Source organism: Chiloscyllium punctatum, chromosome 46, assembly GCF_047496795.1.
Source record: "Chiloscyllium punctatum isolate Juve2018m chromosome 46, sChiPun1.3, whole genome shotgun sequence".
Classification (NCBI taxonomy): Eukaryota; Metazoa; Chordata; class Chondrichthyes; order Orectolobiformes; family Hemiscylliidae; genus Chiloscyllium; species Chiloscyllium punctatum.
Genome location: NC_092784.1, coordinates 62,187,145 through 62,205,496, shown reverse-complemented (window position 1 = coordinate 62,205,496; position 18,352 = coordinate 62,187,145). Strand labels below are relative to the sequence as shown.

The 18,352-nt window shown below is 43.7% G+C and overlaps 1 protein-coding gene across 2 annotated transcripts in view; it reads left to right on the top strand.

The window, feature by feature from the left end:
• Positions 1–7,922: 7,922 nt before the first annotated feature.
• The window catches only part of LOC140468206 (intercellular adhesion molecule 5-like), a 29,681-nt gene continuing 19,251 nt past the window's right edge, over positions 7,923–18,352 (top strand). The window contains exons 1-2 of one of the 2 annotated variants that reach the window (XM_072564446.1): positions 7,923–8,078; positions 9,660–9,929. In XM_072564446.1, the coding sequence (XP_072420547.1) occupies positions 8,012–8,078; positions 9,660–9,929 (337 nt within the window). In that variant the 5' untranslated portion in view covers positions 7,923–8,011. The remainder of the gene's footprint in view (positions 8,079–9,659; positions 9,930–18,352) is intronic. The other variant, XM_072564447.1, reaches the window with a different exon arrangement.

Below are 18,352 nucleotides of genomic sequence, written 5' to 3'. Positions count from 1 at the left end.
GTGTTGGGGAACTGTATCAGTGATTTTTCTTCTCTCATCCAGATAAACCACAAGCCACAATCACAACCATCTCAGAAGATAACAAAACCATGGATTAGAGTAGTGCTGGAAAAGCACAGCAGGTCAGGCAGCATCCAAGGAGCAGGAAAATCAACGTTTTGGGCAAAAGCCTTTCATCAGGAATAGAGGCAGGAAGCCTGCAGGGTGGAGTGATAAATGAGAGGAGGGTGGGGGTGGGGAGAAAGTAGCATCGAGTACAATAGGTGAATGGGGGTGGGGATGGAGGTGATAGGTCAGAGAGGAGGGTGGAGTGGATAAGTGGAAAGGAAGATAGGCGGGTAGGACAGTTCATAGGGACGGTGCTGAAAGGTTGGAACTGGGGTAAGGTGGGGGAAGGGAAAATGAGGAAACTGGTGAAGTCCACATTGATGCCCTGGGGTTGAGGTGTTCCGAGGCAAAAAATGAGGCTTTCTTCTCCACCCTGCAGGCTCCCTGCCTCTATTCCTAATGAAGGGCTTTTGCCCGAAACATTGATTTTCCTGCTCCTTGGATGCTGCCTGACCTGCTGTGCTTTTCCAGCACCACTCAAATCCAGACTCGGGTTTCCAGCATCTGCAGTACTCGTTTTTACCTCGTTGATTTTAACCTTACTGTGAATCCTCTTGCAAGGATGCCTACCTTGAAGAAGTTCTCCTCCTCTGTCTACAAGAATCTCAGTGAGTCTCTCTCTCTCTCTCTCTCACTGCAACTTCCAGGTCATCTCCTCTGCCTTGAAGCTCCTCAACCATGTCCTGAAACAAACTCAAAGAACGCCTCATCTTCCGCCTTGGAACACCTCAACCCCAGGGCATCAATGTGGACTTCACCAGTTTCCTCATTTCCCCTCCCCCCACCTTAACCCAGTTCCAACCTTCCAGCTCAGCACCATCCCCAAGACATCTCCTACCTGCCTATCTTCCTTTCTACCTATCCACTCCACCCTCCTCTCTGACCTATCACCTCCATCCCCATCCCCATGGTACTCTTTGCTACCTTCCCCCACCCTCCTCTCTGATCTATCACCTCCATCCCCACCCCCATGGTACTCTTTGCTACCTTCCCCCACCGTCCTCTCTGACCTATCACCTCCATCCCCACCCCCATCGTACTCTTTGCTACCTTCCCCCACCCTCCTCTCTGACCTATCACCTCCATCCCCAAACCCCTCTCATTTATCTCTCCACCCTGCAGGCTCCCTGCCTCTGTTCCTGACGAAGTGCTTTTGCCCGAAACGTCAATTTTCCTGCTCCTTGGATGCTGCCTGACCTGCTGTGCTTTTTCAGAACCACTCTAATCCAGACTCAGGTTTCCAGAATCCGCAGTCCTCGTTTTTACCTAAATAACAAAACCATATCAGATCTTCCAGTAAAAGTCACTAAGGATGATGAAATTTCATTAAACTGAAATTCCAATGGAAGACCCTCACCTACATTAGAGTGGGTAAACCTGAGGAACAGCATTGAAACTAATCCCTCTGGATTTCTGCATACTCCCCATATAACCGGAAAATATCAGGGAATTTATAAATGCAGAGCTACCAATCAATATGGAATTGATGAGATGCAAGTGGACATCGGTCAAAGGTCCATTGGGGTATTTTTAGTTTGAGCTCCTGTTTTACTGCACCCTTCCTGACAATGGGACAAATGGATAAACTGTTGCCTGCCTCTAACAATGCTGCTGTGTAACTGGCCCCTGGTACATTGGGTACGGGTGGTTCAGAGTGAGAATCTCTTGCATGTATTCCTCTTTGTGTCCTCCTGCTCTGTGTTTGCCCCACCTGCCTGGGGAATAACCCCAAGGTAGGAGGAGTGGGACACTTCATGGCTGTGAATCCACACATTCCGACTCCATGGAGCAGAGTTTTGGCAGATCAGTGAGTACAGCACATGTCTCTGGGCTTCACTTCTCATTGTGATGGGAGCAACAGGGAAAAGCAGTGAAAAAGTACAAGCTGGAGGTACTGCAAACACAGCAGCTCAAATCAGTGTCTCGGGGAAAATACAAATGAATATTAGGGTTGAAAATTAGAAGAAAGACAGGAGATTTAATTGTGTTATTAGCAATGTAAGAGATCGGAATTATGAATTCTTAAAATTCATGACCCAGCTTAAAATAAATCTTAATATCAATATGTATGGAACATTACTTTAAATTTACCTACCCATGTGTAATTTTTGCTGAATGTAACTAGGGAATTGACAGTGAGTTGAGGGCAGACTGCCAAGGAGTGGGGTGTGATGTGGGAAGAAAGAAAGAAGGTGAAGAATACAAGCAGGAAAACAGCCATGAAAGAGATGAATAAAGCACACGGTGCATTCCATCTGTGTTTATTATCCACAGATTTCAGAAATATTCAGGCATTTTGCATTAAATATATATCCTTGCACTGTTGGTGATGTAGGTATCTTTTCTTTCAATGTTTTCATAGATTTAAGATGGATAATACTAGTGACTGCAGGAATAGCAGCATAGATGGTAATTGCTGTGATGGCCTTGTACTGGAAATCACAGTGCCCATAAAAGAGGACAGTATAAATTAGACAAAGAAAAAACCCAACAACAATGCACAAGTCCCCAGTGGAAATATCAGGATGTAGTTCCTTTTAAGAAACATCATCCATAACTTGGTAGCACAACAATTACAAACTAGTATGAGATATGTTCTGAAGAGAAATTCCGATGATCCTGTAGTTGATATTACATCCATCAAGTGCAGATCATTGCAATACTAAAATTGTTTGCAGTAATTATTGTAATATTTGTAATGACAACTTGTTCCTCACATTTCTCAAAATTTTAGATTGCTTTTGAAATGTTGTATTGATCATTTTCTAGTATTTTTTTCAAACTCTGGATTGTCACCTGAGCTCTGGTAACTAGATTCAGCACTGATATCATCAAAGCTTTATGAAAACAACTTTCTTCCCCACTAACTGACACGAAGGCCAGATACAAGATTTGTTTATTCTGTAAAATAATTTCCTGTTGAGACCGTTTGCTTTAGTAAGATAAATATTATCTTTGTAATCTACAGTTTTCCAAATGTATGAAGTGAAGACGAGATGTGAAATCTCAATTTTAAAATTCACATCATGTTTAAGTGCCTCCATGCCTTTCCTCTCTGTATCTCCATAAACTCCCTCTGCCCTGTAAACTTCCAAGAATTATATTACTTCTTCAATTCGGGTATGATGAGCATTGTGATTTTCATTGTCCTAAGATCAATCGCAACTTTGTCTTCAGCAGCCTAGGCCCTGACCTCTGGAAGTCCTTCCCAGTCTCTTTGCCTATAAATGTTGATCAAACTTTGTGTCACTTTCCAGCATGCTTGCTTCTTTGTTAAGGCTGTGGATTGAAGTTCTTTTCAGATTTTGAGCAAATAAAACTGATGCTCTGATACAGTAGTGAGGAGGGTCAGATTGCCAATGTTGCCGTATTTTGGGCGAGTTGTTAAATAGATGCTCTGTCTCTTCTTTCAGGTGGGTGTAAAAGATTACGTGGCTCAATTCTGAAGAAGAGCAGACAAGTTCTCCCTGGTGTACTGAGGAATACAAAGAGTCTGAACATAAAAGCAGATCATCTGGTGGAAAGTCATGAGATGTCCCGTGATGCTGATGACACTATCACAGTGGGGCAGATATTGAACAAAGACGAGTCAAAATACAGAAAGGAGGAAGAGCGCTTGGTGACATGGTGCAATGAGAACAACCTCTCTCTCAATGTCTGAAGAACTGCAAAACTGAAGAACTGGTCATCGACTTCAGGAAAAAAGGAGAACATACCCCCATGTACATCACCAGAACTGAGGTTGAGATGGTTGAGAGTGTCAAGTTTATTGGAGTGGCAATAACCAACAGTCTGTCCTGGATTTCCCACATCAATGTGACATTCAAGAAGGCACAACAATGCCTCTTCTTGCTCAGCTGACTCAGGAAATTAGTCATGTCCATAAGGACCCTCACCAACTTCTACAGATGCACTATTGAGAGCAAACTGATCAGGCGCACAATGGCCTGGTATGGCAACTGCTCTGCCCAGGATTATAAGAAACTATAGAAGGTGGTATGCACAGCCTGGACCATCATGGAAACCAACCTTCCATCTAGGGACTCTATTTACATGGCCTGCTGCCACAGAAAGGCGGCTACACATAATCTAAGTCCCATTGCACCCCAGTAATGACTTCCGACAACCTCTTCCACCAGGCAGATGGTGTAGAAGCCTGAACACACATACCAGTAGGTCCAGCTTCTTCCCAGCTGTTATTAGACTGATGAATGGACTCTCTAGTCTCAATAAGCAATGTAACCTACATGCCTCTGTCTAAGTATTTTTAATCTGTACATCCTTGTTTACTGTGATCTGCCTGTACTGCTCATAAACAAAGCTTTTCACTGTACTTCAGTACATATAACAATAAATTCAATGCAAGGAAAGGAAGACAAGTAGCCAAGATAAGGAATGGAAAACTGGGAATGTCCCACGGTCTCCTCATTGGAGAAGAATAGAAAGTACTGAAGGTGGAGGTGAACATTTGGAAGGTGGGACAAACTTGTTCTGAATGCTGGAGGTTGAAAGGGAAACCCATGGGTCTTAATGAAGTTTGTAAGAATAAGTCTAAAAATGAGTTAGAAGGAAAAGGCCAGAGATCAGATTGTAACTTTAACCACAACTAAGAGACAGGATGTGGATGCTGCTGTCAGTGTTGAAGAATATCAGGTAGATAAGAAATATCAAAGATTTTTATCTAAAGGGAAGATAACCCCTTTCTCTTCAAAGGAAGCATCTAAAGGATGCAGAGGTTTTCAAAGTCTTTTGCTGGATAAAGATTTACTTTTCTCTCCACAGAGTTCAATGAAATCTGAAGTGTTAGAAAATGGACTAGGTGGAAGATATATCCAAGTTCTATTGCTCAAGATCCAATTGGAGTGTGACTTGATATCTGGACTTCTGGTAGCTCCAGAGGTGGTGGGTACAATAGTAGTAATCTTCCAGGAAATGATCCAGAGAATTGGAAAACAGCCAATGTAACATGCTCATTCAAAAACAAAGGGAGATTTAAACCAATAACTATTGGCTAGTTAACATCTGTCATTGGTTAGATGTCCATAAGAAAGGATGTAATGGTAGAGTATTTTGAAATACCTAATGAAACCAAGCAGAGTCAGCAGGATTTAATTAAGGGGATTCATTGAACATAATATACTTGGATTTTTAAAAAAATTTGATAAACTACCACATGTTAGGCTTCTTAATAAATAAAAACCCCTAGAGGTTGAGTGTATGATATTAACATAGATGAGGATTGACTAACTAATAGAAGATAGAGTTGGGACAAAGGATCATTTTCAAGATGGCAATCTGTGACTCGTGGAGTGCTACAAGTCTCTGTGCTGGATCCACAATTATTTACAGTAGATATTAATTACTTGGAAATTAGACTGAATGTACTATTGTGGATGACACAAAATAACTTAGAATACAAGCAGTTAGGATGACACAAAAAGCCTACAGATGGTTAGAGACAGGGAAATACACTGTGAGTAGGCAAAATCCCAGCAGATGTAATGTAAGGCGGGAAATGTGAGGCTATGCATTTGGCAATAAGAAAATCTGAATATTATTTACATAGAAACAGTGCTGAATCTCTGGAATTCTTGAGTGCAGAGGTTACCAAGTGAATTCAACGCTGACATACTCAGATTTTCAACCAGTAAGCGAATCAAGAATTAGGGAAAAAAGGCAGGAAATTGAAGTTGAGGATTATCAGATCAACCACGGCCTCACTGAATGGCAGAGCAGATTTGAGCCTATTGGCCTACTTCCACTCCCATGTCTTATGGTCTTAGAGGAAAATATTCCAATTCCTGGTCACTAAGTGGTAAATGGGCTCCATTGCCAGAGGAGACAGGTACCATCTGGCAAGAAATGCAGGTCAAAGTCATCATTTACGTTGGGTGCTAGACAGGACCGCTCCAATTGCTACCACAGTTGAGCACTGGGTTCACTGAAAAAGTACTATATCTCCCAACTAAAAAGGGTCATCAGATACTGGTATGATTTTGCAGCATGGTTATGACATTCTGTCTTCAGATTCTGCAGCAATGTCTTCATGTCAAGTTCCCTCCTAAATGATAGATACAAGAGATGGATTTCTTCCCTCAAATGCAATGCTTCAATTGTGACTCACAATTGGGAGCCCCTGCTCAGAAATATGCATCTCACGACAATATAGATTGAGGTGGCATGGAGACAGCAGGCTGGATGACACCAAAAGACCTCATGCACTCTATGTCTGTGGAAGTAATGTTCTGGCCAATGCCATCCTTTCAAAGTTTGGGAGAAGATTTGTAGCTCAGATGCTCGTTGTTGTGGTTCTGTTCGCCGAGCTGGGAATTTGTGTTGCAGATGTTTCATCCCTTGTCTAGGTGACATCCTCAGTGATTGGGAGCCTCCTGTGAAGCGCTTCTGTGATGTTTCCTCTGGCATTTATAGTGATGGGTATCTGCCGCTTCCGAATGTCAGTTCCAGCTGTCCGCTGCAGTGGCCGGTATATTGGATCCAGGTCGATGTGCTTATTGATTGAATCTGTGGATGAGTGCCATGCCTCTAGGAATTCCCTGGCTGTTCTCGGTTTGGCTTGTCCTATAATAATAGTGTTGTCCCAGTCGAACTCAGTTGCTTGTCATCTGAGTGTATGGCTACTAAGGATAGCTGGTCATGTTGTTTTGTGACTAGTTGGTGTTCATGGACACGGATCGTTAGCTGTCTTCCTGTTTGTCCTATGTAGTGTTTTGTGCAGTCCTTCCATGGGATTTTGTACACTACATTGATTCTGCTCATGCTGGGTATTGGGTCCTTCGTCCTGGTGAGTTGTTGTCTGAGAGTGGTTGTTGGTTTGTGTGCTGTTATGAGTCCTAGTGGTCACAGTAGTCTGGCTGTCAGTTCATCCCTAGCCAGAAAAGTTTGATGTTTATCACTGTTGGCATCCATGACAGCGAAGCAGTTCACATGTGTGGTGAACACCTTTCTTATGTGCCCTCTGTTTGTATAGAATTTCACATTTGCACCAAACCTCCCTCAGAAGTTTGGTAAAGATAATCATTAACCAGTACAGGTCGCAAACAGTCAAAGCACCTGACTGCCTGCCTCTTTTGAGCAGCTGCACTCATAGAACAAAGAAAAGTACAGCACACATCAGGCCTTTTGGTCCACCATGTCTGTGATGACCATGATAACTAATGGCACGAAGTTGGATGGCCCTGGAGAGGGGAAGGAAATGCTTAACAGTGTGTTTGAGGCCTTCTGTGGCTAGTGCGCATGACAGGGTTGGCTGTACATTGTCTCCACCAAGCAACCTTTTCGATTGAAATGTAAGTTTCCTCAAGAACCTGATTTTTTGTGGTACAGCCTCTTTCAAGGACAGTTTGTGTCTTGTTAATGTGTTTGCTTTGATTATTAGGTTTCCAGAATATTAATAAGTATTTATTTATGGCTTACCTACTGCCTTGCATCTTGACAGCAAGGTTTCTAAGTTGGGTACTGTTAAGAGAATGGCAGGAAATCGCAGGACGCCCCCAGTCCAACTCTCCACTGAGCCTGGCCCACGTATCCCAGCTTATTACCAGCATTAATGGCGAAAGGATCTCAGAATGAGCAGCCTGAACCCCAGAGGGTCTTAAAGGCAGCTGGTACAGAAACACATTCTATTGTGTCTTTAATCCGCATAGGTGGGACATTGGATGGACAAAGGCGTTCCAAAAGCCAAGTTAGTACGTGAAACATTAAAATGAAAAGGAATTACTCTTGGAATGTCATTATATCATCAGCTAAAATAAATCTCTCCATCATGTCCCGGAAAGGGTGTGGGTCTTAAAGTAGCGGAATCTCTGGAAAAGCCGGGAAGCACAGTTCCGTTTCTGATTCCAGCTTAGAACAGTGAAGGGCCTTCTGCTCAAACTCCACAATTATGGATTTTAGGAGGAAATCATCGGTTGAGGGTATTTACTTCTCCGTGTTAATTCTCAGTATAACAGGTGAGGTAAAGGAAACAAAGTAAATTCGTATTACTATTTTGTCCAGTGTGGGTCCAGACCTCATAACTCACTCTGGCGGGGGCTCTCCGGTTTCCTGATAATATTTTAATTGAAGGTTGGCACATTTTAGTTTGGAGATGATAATGATGGGTTGTGTTGAAAGTTGAGATAAAGATCTCGAACATCCTGCTCGGTGTCGATTTAACTTGCGCGGAAGCCTCAACTGCGGCCGTGTTGCCTGCTACAAATGGGACAAGCGCTTCGGCGGCAAACTCTTGAGGGTAGTGGCCAAATCTCTGTCCCGTGTCGAGTGAAGGACAAGCGATGGGTTGGGGCAGCAGTGCGGGTGATGGTCCTTTACGATGGGGATCCGTCCCAGGCAATTTTCCCAACGAAATTCTTCTTCCTATCCAAGGTACTGGTCTAAAATAAAAACCGAAAATGCTGGAGAAACAGCAGACCCCCTCAGACCCCACCCTTCCAACCGTAACAAGGACAGAACGTCCCTGGTGCTCACCTTCCACCCTACAAACCTTCGCATCAACCAAATCATCCACCGACATTTCCGCCACCTCCAAAAAGACCCCACCATCAGGGATATATTTCCCTCCCCACCCCTTTCCGCCTTCCGCAAAGACCGTTCCCTCCATGACTACCTGGTCAGGTCCACACCCCCCTACGACCCACCCTCCCATTCTGGCACTTTCCCCTGCCACCGCAGGAACTGTAAAACCTGTGCCCACACCTCCTCCCTCACCTCTATCCAAGGCCCTAAAGGAGCCTTCCACATCCATCAAAGTTTCACCTGCACATCCACCAATATCATTTATTGTATCCGTTGCTCCCGATGTGGTCTCCTCTACATTGGGGAGACTGGGCGCCTCCTAGCAGAGCGCTTTAGGGAACATCTCCGAGACACCCGCACCAATCAACCAAACCGCCCCGTGGCCCAACATTTCAACTCCCCCTCCCACTCTGCCGAGGACATGGAGGTCCTGGGCCTCCTTCACCGCCGCTCCCTCACCACCAGACGCCTGGAGGAAGAACGCCTCATCTTCCGCCTCAGAACACTTCAACCCCAGGGCATCAATGTAGACTTCAACAGCTTCCTCATTTCCCCTTCCCCCACCTTATCCTAGTTTCAAACTTCCAGCTCACTTACTGTCTCCTTGACTTGTCCGACCTGCCTATCTTCTTTTCCACCTATCCACTCCACCCTCTTCTCTTTGACCTATCACCTTCATCCCCTCCCCCACTCACCCATTGTACTCTATGCTACTCTCTCCCCACCCCCACCCCCCACTATCTTATCTCTCCATGCTGCAGGCTCACTGCCTTTATTCCTGATGAAGGGCTTTTGCCCGAAACGTTGATTTCGCTGCTCGTTGGATGCTGCCTGAACTGCTGTGCTCTTCCAGCACCACTAATCCAGTATTTGATTTTCAGCATCTGCAGTCATTGTTTTTACCTAGAGCATTAACTATGCCGAGACAAACAGAGTTGAGTCCAGTTTCAAATTGAATCTGTTAGTTCGGGGAGTTAATTGATGAGTCCTTATCTTGTGATTTGTTTCCTTGGCAGCCACTGGAATTGAATTTGAAGTTTCAATCAATGTAAACCCCCCAGCCGTGGAATTTGGAGGTTCCGTCGGGATGAACTGCAGCACAACATGTCCAAAACCAACAATAAATATGGAACATAAAGCAGGAGTAAACTTCATTAGAACAAAGGGCATTACTTGGTACCATGACTATTTCCCAAGTGTCCAGAAGTGGGATTTAACACCAGCATGTTCTGTGAAATGTCTGGATCCTCAGCCAAAGGATGTGAAAGAGTATGTCACAGTGTACAGTAAGTATAAACTCAAGACCTGGCATTAAAGAAATACAGCAGCATGGGATGGCATTGCTGATGATAAGTGGAACCTGTCTGATTTAGTGTAGGTTGATCCTGGCTTAATAAGGAATGATTCTTCAGAGTGGAAAAAAACAGACTGTGGGCTCCATCAGAATGAACTGCAGCGCAGCATGTCCAGAACCAACAATAACTATAGAATATAAATCAAGGATAAACCCTAACTGAACAAAGGGCATTACTTGATATGATAACTAGTTCCCAAGTTGTCCAGAAGTAGGAGTTTACAACTGCATGTTCTGTGATACGTCAAGCAGAAGATTCTAGGAGGAAGAAGACAGTTGAAATCTAGTATACAGTAAGTGAAATCTCTAGATCCGGCATGAAAGGGGTCAGGTTCAAAGGAGATACGAGGGGTAAGATTTTTACACAGTGTCTGGTAGGAATCCAGAATGTACTGCCAGGGGTGGTGGTGGAAGCAGATACACTAGGTGCATTTAAGGGACTTTTAGATCAGCACATAAATATACAACAAATGGAGGGATATGGACCAAGGGCAGGCAGAAGGGATTTCAGTCATGTTCGGTACAACATGGTGTACTGAAGAGCCTGTTCCTCTGCTGTACAGTCTATGTTCTATTAAAGAAATACAGTGGCTCGGGATAGTCTTGGTGATGATAAATGGAACCTGTTGGATTTCGTGTAGTTTGGTACTGGTTCAATGGGGAAAAATGCTGTCAGAAGAACTCATTTGGTTCATTAGTGTCTTTTCTGAGAGGATAACTGACTTCCTTAATTAGTCTGGCCTACCTGGGACTCCAGACCCACAGCAATGTGGTTAATTCTTATCTGCTGGCCAGGAATTTTAAGAATGAATAACATGGAGGAGTGAAATAGATTAACACACAAACACAGTTTCATCCTGATGTGCTAATGAGCAGTCATTGATTATAGGTAAAGCAGATCTAAGAGATTATTGCATGAAGACCATATCCCACTATTTCATTGTTCATCATTGAACTGGCCTTGGAAGCATTTTAGCGATGATGACTTAGTGGTAACATCACTAGACTAGTAATTTAGAAACGAGGCTAATGCTTTGAGGCATGGGTTCAAATCCCACCAAAAATGTTGGGAAATTTGAAATTAATAAAAGTCTGGTATAGCATATTTGTCTGATGGCAAACATTGAAATTAAAACCTACCTGGTTCACTAATGCTCTTTCTGGGAGGATATTTGCCATCCTTACCTGGTCTGGTCCACATGGGACTCCAGGCCCACAGCAAAGCAATTGTTTCTTATCTGCCTTCTGGGAGATAAAGGATGAGCAACAACCGTGAACCAACAATGCCACATCCCGTGAACACATAAAAGCAAAGCAGTGAAGGTGCCGATCCCTTCCCTTTGGAAACGCAGTGTTTCAGCCAAAATTGTGAAGCGAAGGATCCAGCTCAGCCTTTTCCTATGAGTCCACAGGGAATTCGATTCACCCCATGTGACATCAAGAAATGGTGGAGGACAAAGAACGCAGCAACAATAAACATGCTGAATACTTGTATCAACAATGGCATCCATCTGACCACGTAGAACATTATGATCTGTGCCCTATTCTAAAAATGCGCACCAAGTCTGATTTGTCCACTTGCTCCATCAGTTTCCCCATTATCATGGTCAAAATAATCAAAGGTGCCGGTGATGCTGCTATAAAGTAGCATTTCCTATCCAGCAAATTATACGCTGCATCTTGGTTTGGTTCTGCCAGGATTATTCTTGGATCAAACATGAACAGAAAAGCTGAACTCCAGAGGACAGATGAAAATGACTTCCTTTCGCATTGAGGCAGCATTTGACCAGGTTTTCCAACAAGGTGATCAGTAAGCTCGAATTGACTGGGAGTCAAGGGATAAAACGTCTGCTGAGTGGAGTTGAATAATGAAGCAATCATTACCACATGCTGCATAAATATTATGGCTGGGTGGGCAGGTCAGAGGATCTCATCTGCAGACTCCCATGGTTGTTCCAGATGCAGGAAGGAACCAGAACAAATACTTACCATTTACCTCTATTAGCTGTTGTTGAAGCTCCAGCGACACTAAAAATGTTCTTGTCACCAATTCTTGGGGTCACTTACCAAGTAATCCCCAACCTCTGATCTCTTCTTCTGCCTCACTGTTTGTATGAATGGTTCAGTTCTGTTTCTGATAAATGATACCCCCCAAAATGCTAAAAGTCTTTAGAGGTCTGGAGTCACAGGTTGGCTGAAGTCACTTCCACCAGTTTTTGAAAAGTTTCATAAAAAACAAGTGAAAGGAGCTCAGCCAACCCTAGCGACCTTGTGAGCAAGTCCAGGTTACGCTTGTTGAAAGCTAAAGTGAGGTGATCAAAGGTGCCCCGGCTCCCACCTCACTGAAATCAGAAACAGCGGACTGAGTTGGATGATCAGCCATGATTATAATGATGGACAAGCAAGCTAGAAGGACTGAATGGCCTCCTCCAGTCCTTTTCTCTGTTTCTGACGAAGCTGAACTGTCTGGTTATAAACAGGAACCCAGTTGTGAAGAACTTGCTTTTCTTGCTTCTCCATTTGACAGAAAGCAGAGAGACATGGAGCTATTTTTATCTTGATCTCTGAATAGGTTTGATTTTACTAATTTTGGGGAAGGTTTCTGATCTGTTCAGTACTCTCCTATAAAATAGGCGGCACGGTGGCACAGTGGTTAGCACTGCTGCCTCACAGCGCCAGAGACCCGGGTTCAATTCCCGCCTCAGGCGACTGACTGTGTGGAGTTTGCACATTCTCCCCGTGTCTGCGTGGGTTTCCTCCGAGTGCTCCGGTTTCCTCCCACAGTCCAAAGATGTGCAGGTCAGGTGAATTGGCCATGCTAAATTGCCCGTAGTGTTAGGTAAGGGGTAGATGTAGGGGTATGGGTGGGTTGTGCTTCGGTGTGGCAGTGTGGACTTGTTGGGCCGAAGGGCCTGTTTCCACACTGTAAGTAATCTAATCTACAATTATGAGGGGCATGGATAGGATAAATAGACAATGTCTTTTCCCTGGAGTGGGGGAGTCCAGAAGTAGAGGGCATAGGTTTAGGGTGAGAGGTGAAAGATATAAAAGAGACCTGAGGGGCAACGTTTTTACGCAGAGGTTGTATGGAATGAGTTGCTAGAGGAACAGCTGGAGGGTAGTACAGTTGCAACATTTAAAAGGCATTTTTTTGGGTGTATGAATAGGAAGGGTTTGCAGGGATATGGGCCAGGTGCTGCAAGGTGGGACTAGATTGGGTTGGGATATCTGGTCGGCATGGACAAAGGGGGATCGAGGGGTCTGTTTCCGAGCTGTACATCTCTATGACTCTCTGACTCAGCCTGCTGTGAATTGAATGCCTCCCACATTTGGGAGATGCCAATATAATCAAATGTTGAAACAAGCTGTTGGAATTTTTCCTCTGGAATTCCTGCCATTGTTTTTTTTAATAGTTTCCAGGAAAGGATGTAGGTCGCTTTCATTAATATTGAGCTGAGTTAGTCAGGTCATGTACAGATTGCAGGGCCCATCCACATTTCTGGGATATGGAATGGAATACAGACAGATTGCAGCCTCACACCTTTAATGCATTGCCTGAGCTGAGATGTCACTTTTTTTAATAAAACCTTAAGTTATCTCAGGAATGTGACTTGAAAGAAGTTTGGGATTTACATACTAATGAATCAAAACGTGCATCCCCACTCAAAGTGATTAAAGACTGAACAGCAATTGAGGTTTGTTCAATACATAGCATCAGTTGTGTCCTATGATCCTGCCCCACTAGCTACCGGATGAGGCAGCAATGCTCCGAAAGCTTGTACTTGCAAATAAACCTGTTGGACTATAACCTGGTGTTGCGCGATTTTTAATACTAGTTAGGCCACAGCTAGTACTGTGTGCAGTTCTGGTCACCACACTATTGGAAAGATGTGATTGCATTGGAGGGAGTGCAGAGGAGATTCAGCAGGATGTTGCCTTGGCTACAGCAACTCAGTGATGAAAAGAGACAAGATGGGCTAGGATTGTTTTCATCAGAGCACAGAAGACTGAAGGTGGACCTGGTTGAGGTGTACAAAATTGAGGGGCATAAATAAAGGAGATGGGAAGAAAGCTTTCCTCTCAGGAGAGGTGATTTAAGGCTTATTTTTCTTCACCAGAGGGTGGGTGGTGAGTAACTGGAAGTCACAACCTGAAAGGATGATAGAAACAGATTTAACTTTCTAAACACTGACTCGGTTTTCTCATAGTCGAAAGTGAGGCCTGCAGAAGCTGGAGATTAGAGAGTGTGGTGTTGGAAAAGCACAGCACGTCAGGCAGCATCCAAGGAACTGGAGAATCAATGTTTCGGGCAAAAGCCTTTCATCAGGAATGGCGAAATGACTAGGTTTCTCATTGTGTTAAGTGCCTGGAAGGGGAGGACTTTATTAAGAGTGTACAGTAACACATCCTTATTCAACAGAAGCATGCATCTATTAGAGAAAGAGCAATATTTGACCTCCTGTTAGGAAACAAAGCAGGGCAAGTGACTGAGGTGTCAGTGGAGGAGCACTTTGAAGCAAGTGATCATAATTTTATTTGCCTTAAATTGTTTTAAAAAACTATAGAACTGATCAAAAAGTTAAAGTTCTAAGTTAGGGCAAGGCCAATTTTGATAGTATTAGAGAGAAACTTCCAAAAGTTAATTGGAGGTCATTATTTGATGGTAAAGGGATGGTTGGAAAGTGTGAGGGCTTTAAAAAAATAAGACAGCAAGAGTCCAAAGACAGTATGTTCCTGTTAGCACAAAGGGCAAGGCTGGTAGGTGCAGGGAATGTCGGATGAGTAGAGAAATTGAGGCTCTGGTTAGGAAAAGGAAGCATATGTCAGGTATAGACAGCTGGGATCAAGTGAATCCCTAGACTAGTATGAGGGCAGTAAGAAGGCAAAAAGGGGACAAGTGATAGCTTTGCCAAATGTCTTGGAGAGAGTTAACATTATAGAAGAGGATGTGCTGGAGGTCTTAAAATTCATATCAGCAGATAAATCCCTGGGACCTGATCAAATGTATCGCAGAACTTTGTGAGAAGCTAAGGAACAGATTACAAGGTCCATTGCTGAGATAGAATCCCGACAGTATGGATATTTGTATCGTCAATAGGCTGGGGCGCTGGAAGACTGCAAGTTAGCTAATGTGGTGACATTATTTAAGAATAGGATGCAATGAAAAAGTGGGGAACTATAGACTGATGAGCTTTACGTCGGTGGTGGGCAAGTTGTTGGAAGACATTCTGAGGGACAGGATCTACACACATTTGGAAAAGCAAAAACTGATTAGGGATAGTCAACATGGCTTGGTGCAAGGGAAATTGTGTCTCACTAACTTACATAGAACATAGATTAGTACAGCATAGTACAGGCCCTTCAGCCCTCGATGATGTGCTAACTTTTTATCCTTCTTTTTCATGCGATGAAGCAAAGGGATCGGTTAAAATGTGTCCACTTTAATGCAATTATGTCCACACATGAAAGCCATTTCCACCCTGGGAAAAATTCTCAGACTATTCACTCTATCTATGCCTCTCATCATCTTGTACACTTCTATCAAGTCATCTCTCATCCTTCTTCACTCCAGTGAGAAAAACCCTAGCTCCCGCAACCTTTCTTCATAAGATCTGCCCTCCAGTCCAGGCAGCATCCTGGTAAATCTCCCCTGCACTCTCTATAAAGCTTCCACATCCTTCCGATAACGAGGCGACCAGAACTGAACACAATATTTCAAGTGTGGTCTAACCAGGGCTCTACAGAGCTGCAGCACAACTTTACAGCTCTTAAACCCAATCCCCCTGCTAATGAAGGCCAACATACCATATAACTTCTTAACAACCAATCAATTTGAGTTGCAAATTTGAGGGATCTAGGAACATGGACCCCAAGATTCCTCTGTTCCTCCACACTGCCAAGAATCCTGCCTTTAATCCTGTATTCCAATTCGAACTTCCAAAATGAATCATTTCACACTTTTCTAGGTTGAACTCCATCTGCCACTTCATCCTGTCAATGTCCCGTTGCAACTACAACAGCCCTCCAAACTATCAACCATTCCACCAATGGTCGTGCCATTGTCAAACTTATTAAACCACCCTTCTACTTCCTCACCAAGTCATTTATAAAAGTCACAAAGAGCAGAGGTCCTAGAACAGATCCCTATGGAACATCACTGGTCACTGAGCACCAGGCTGAAAACTGTCCATCTACTACCACCCTCTGTCTTCTATGGGCCAGCGAATTCTGTGTCCAGAGTCCAGACAGACAAATATCCCTGTATCCCATGCCTCCTTACTTTCTGAATGAGCCTACCATGAGATAACTTATCAAATGTCTTGGTAAAATCCATATACACCATATCCACTGCTCTACCTTCATCAATGTGATTTGTCACATCCTTTGAAAAGGTTTTGAGGTATGATTTGTCACTCACAAAGCCATGCTGACTATCTCTAATGAAACTATGGTTTTCCAAGTAATCATTCGTCCTGTCTCTCAAAATCCTCTCCAGTAATTTGCCTGCTACAGACATAAGTCTGACTGATCTGTAATTCCCAGAATTATCCCTATTCGCTTTCTTGAACAAGGGAATAACATTTTCCACCCTCCAATCATCTGGTAGTACTCCAGTGGGCAGTGAGGACACAAACTTCATCGCCAAAGACACAGCAACTTCTTCCCTTGCTTCCTGTACTGACATTGGGTATATCCCATCTGGCCCAGGGGACTTGTGTATCCTTATGGTTTTCAAACTTTTCAGCACATCCTCTTTCTTAACATCAACTTGTTCGAGCATATCAGCCTGTTTTACACTGTTCTCCCTCTCAGTAGTGATTACTGAAGCAAAGTATTCATTAAGGACCTCCCCTACCTCCTCTGACTCCAGGCACAAGTTCCCTACAACTATCCCTGATTGGCCCTACCCTGACACTGGCCATCTTTTTGTTCCTCCTTGGGGTTTTCCTTAATCTAACCCGCAAAAGCTTTTTCATGCCCCCTTCTAGCTCTCCTAAGTCCATTCTTCAGTTCCTTCTAGGCGACCTTATAACTAACTAGAGCCCTGTCTGATCCTTGCCTTCTCAACCTTAAGTAAGCTTCATTCTTTCTCTTGATTAGTCAGGAAGTTCCACCAATACCTTGACAGACATAAATTTGTAATAATAACAGACCACAAACCCTTCTAGGTCTATTTAAAGAGGACAAGATGTGGAGATGGGAGGACTACATTAAAAAAATCACACAACACCAGGTTACAGTCCAACAGGTTTATTTGGATGTACTTGCTTTCAGAGTGCTGCCCCTTACAGCTACAAATTATGATCCTGCCCCACTAGTTACCTGAAAGCTAGTACTTCCAAATAAACCTGTTGGACTATAAACTGGTGTTGTGTGATTTTTAACTGAAGAGAACAAGGCAGTGCTGCTCACAGGTTCAGACTGAATTCAGCGGTGGGTTCTAATTATAAGTCTGTACAATTACAGATTGGAACACTGTCTGGGAGGCCAAGGAGCAAATGCAGTTGCATTGAACCACCTCCTGCTGGAAGGTACACCACCGGTGGGACCACTACAGGAAGAGTCCGCTCTGGTTTTAAACTTTCTGGACACACTTCCAGTCACAGCTGACAATATCAGACTCTGGACAAAGATCCAGTCCTGACAAAACTGAACCAGCTGGTGGTGATGGGGGGGGGAAGCCAAAGGGCCATCACAATCAGAATTGAAATGTTTCTGGACCTAGAGAGATCAGATCACAGTAGAGGAAAGCATTTTATTATGGGAAGCAAGAATGGTTGTCCGTAGCAAGGGTCAGCACCAAGATACTGACTGAACTCCACCAGGGGTGTACAAGGGTTTCCAAAATGAAGACATTGACGAGAAGTTATTGGATTGGAGGATTGGATACAGACAAAGCTGCATTGGTGGGGCAATTCCCACAAGGACAAAAATGACCGAAAGCACTCCCCACATTTGTGGAAACGGTTGGGTAAACACTGGACTCAGTTACACTTTGACTATGCAGCTCCTTTCATGAGCTCAATGTCCTTCGTCTTTTTGGATATCCACTCAAAATGGCTGGATATGCGTAGAGTTAATTTGTCTTACACATGGATGATGACAGAAGTACTGCAAATATTTTACAATACGTGGACTGTTTGAGATGTTGGTCACAGATAACAGACTATCATTTCAAGCAGGGAACTTGAGTATTTCCTAAAGCCAAATGATATGCGTCACATAGGACAGCTCTGAGCCATTCCATCAGCCAATGGTTTGGCAGAAAAACCATTTCAAATTTTGTAGGCAGGCTAAAAAAAACAGCCTACAGCTTCACTCAACACCAAACTGTCCCAGTTCCTATTTGACTAT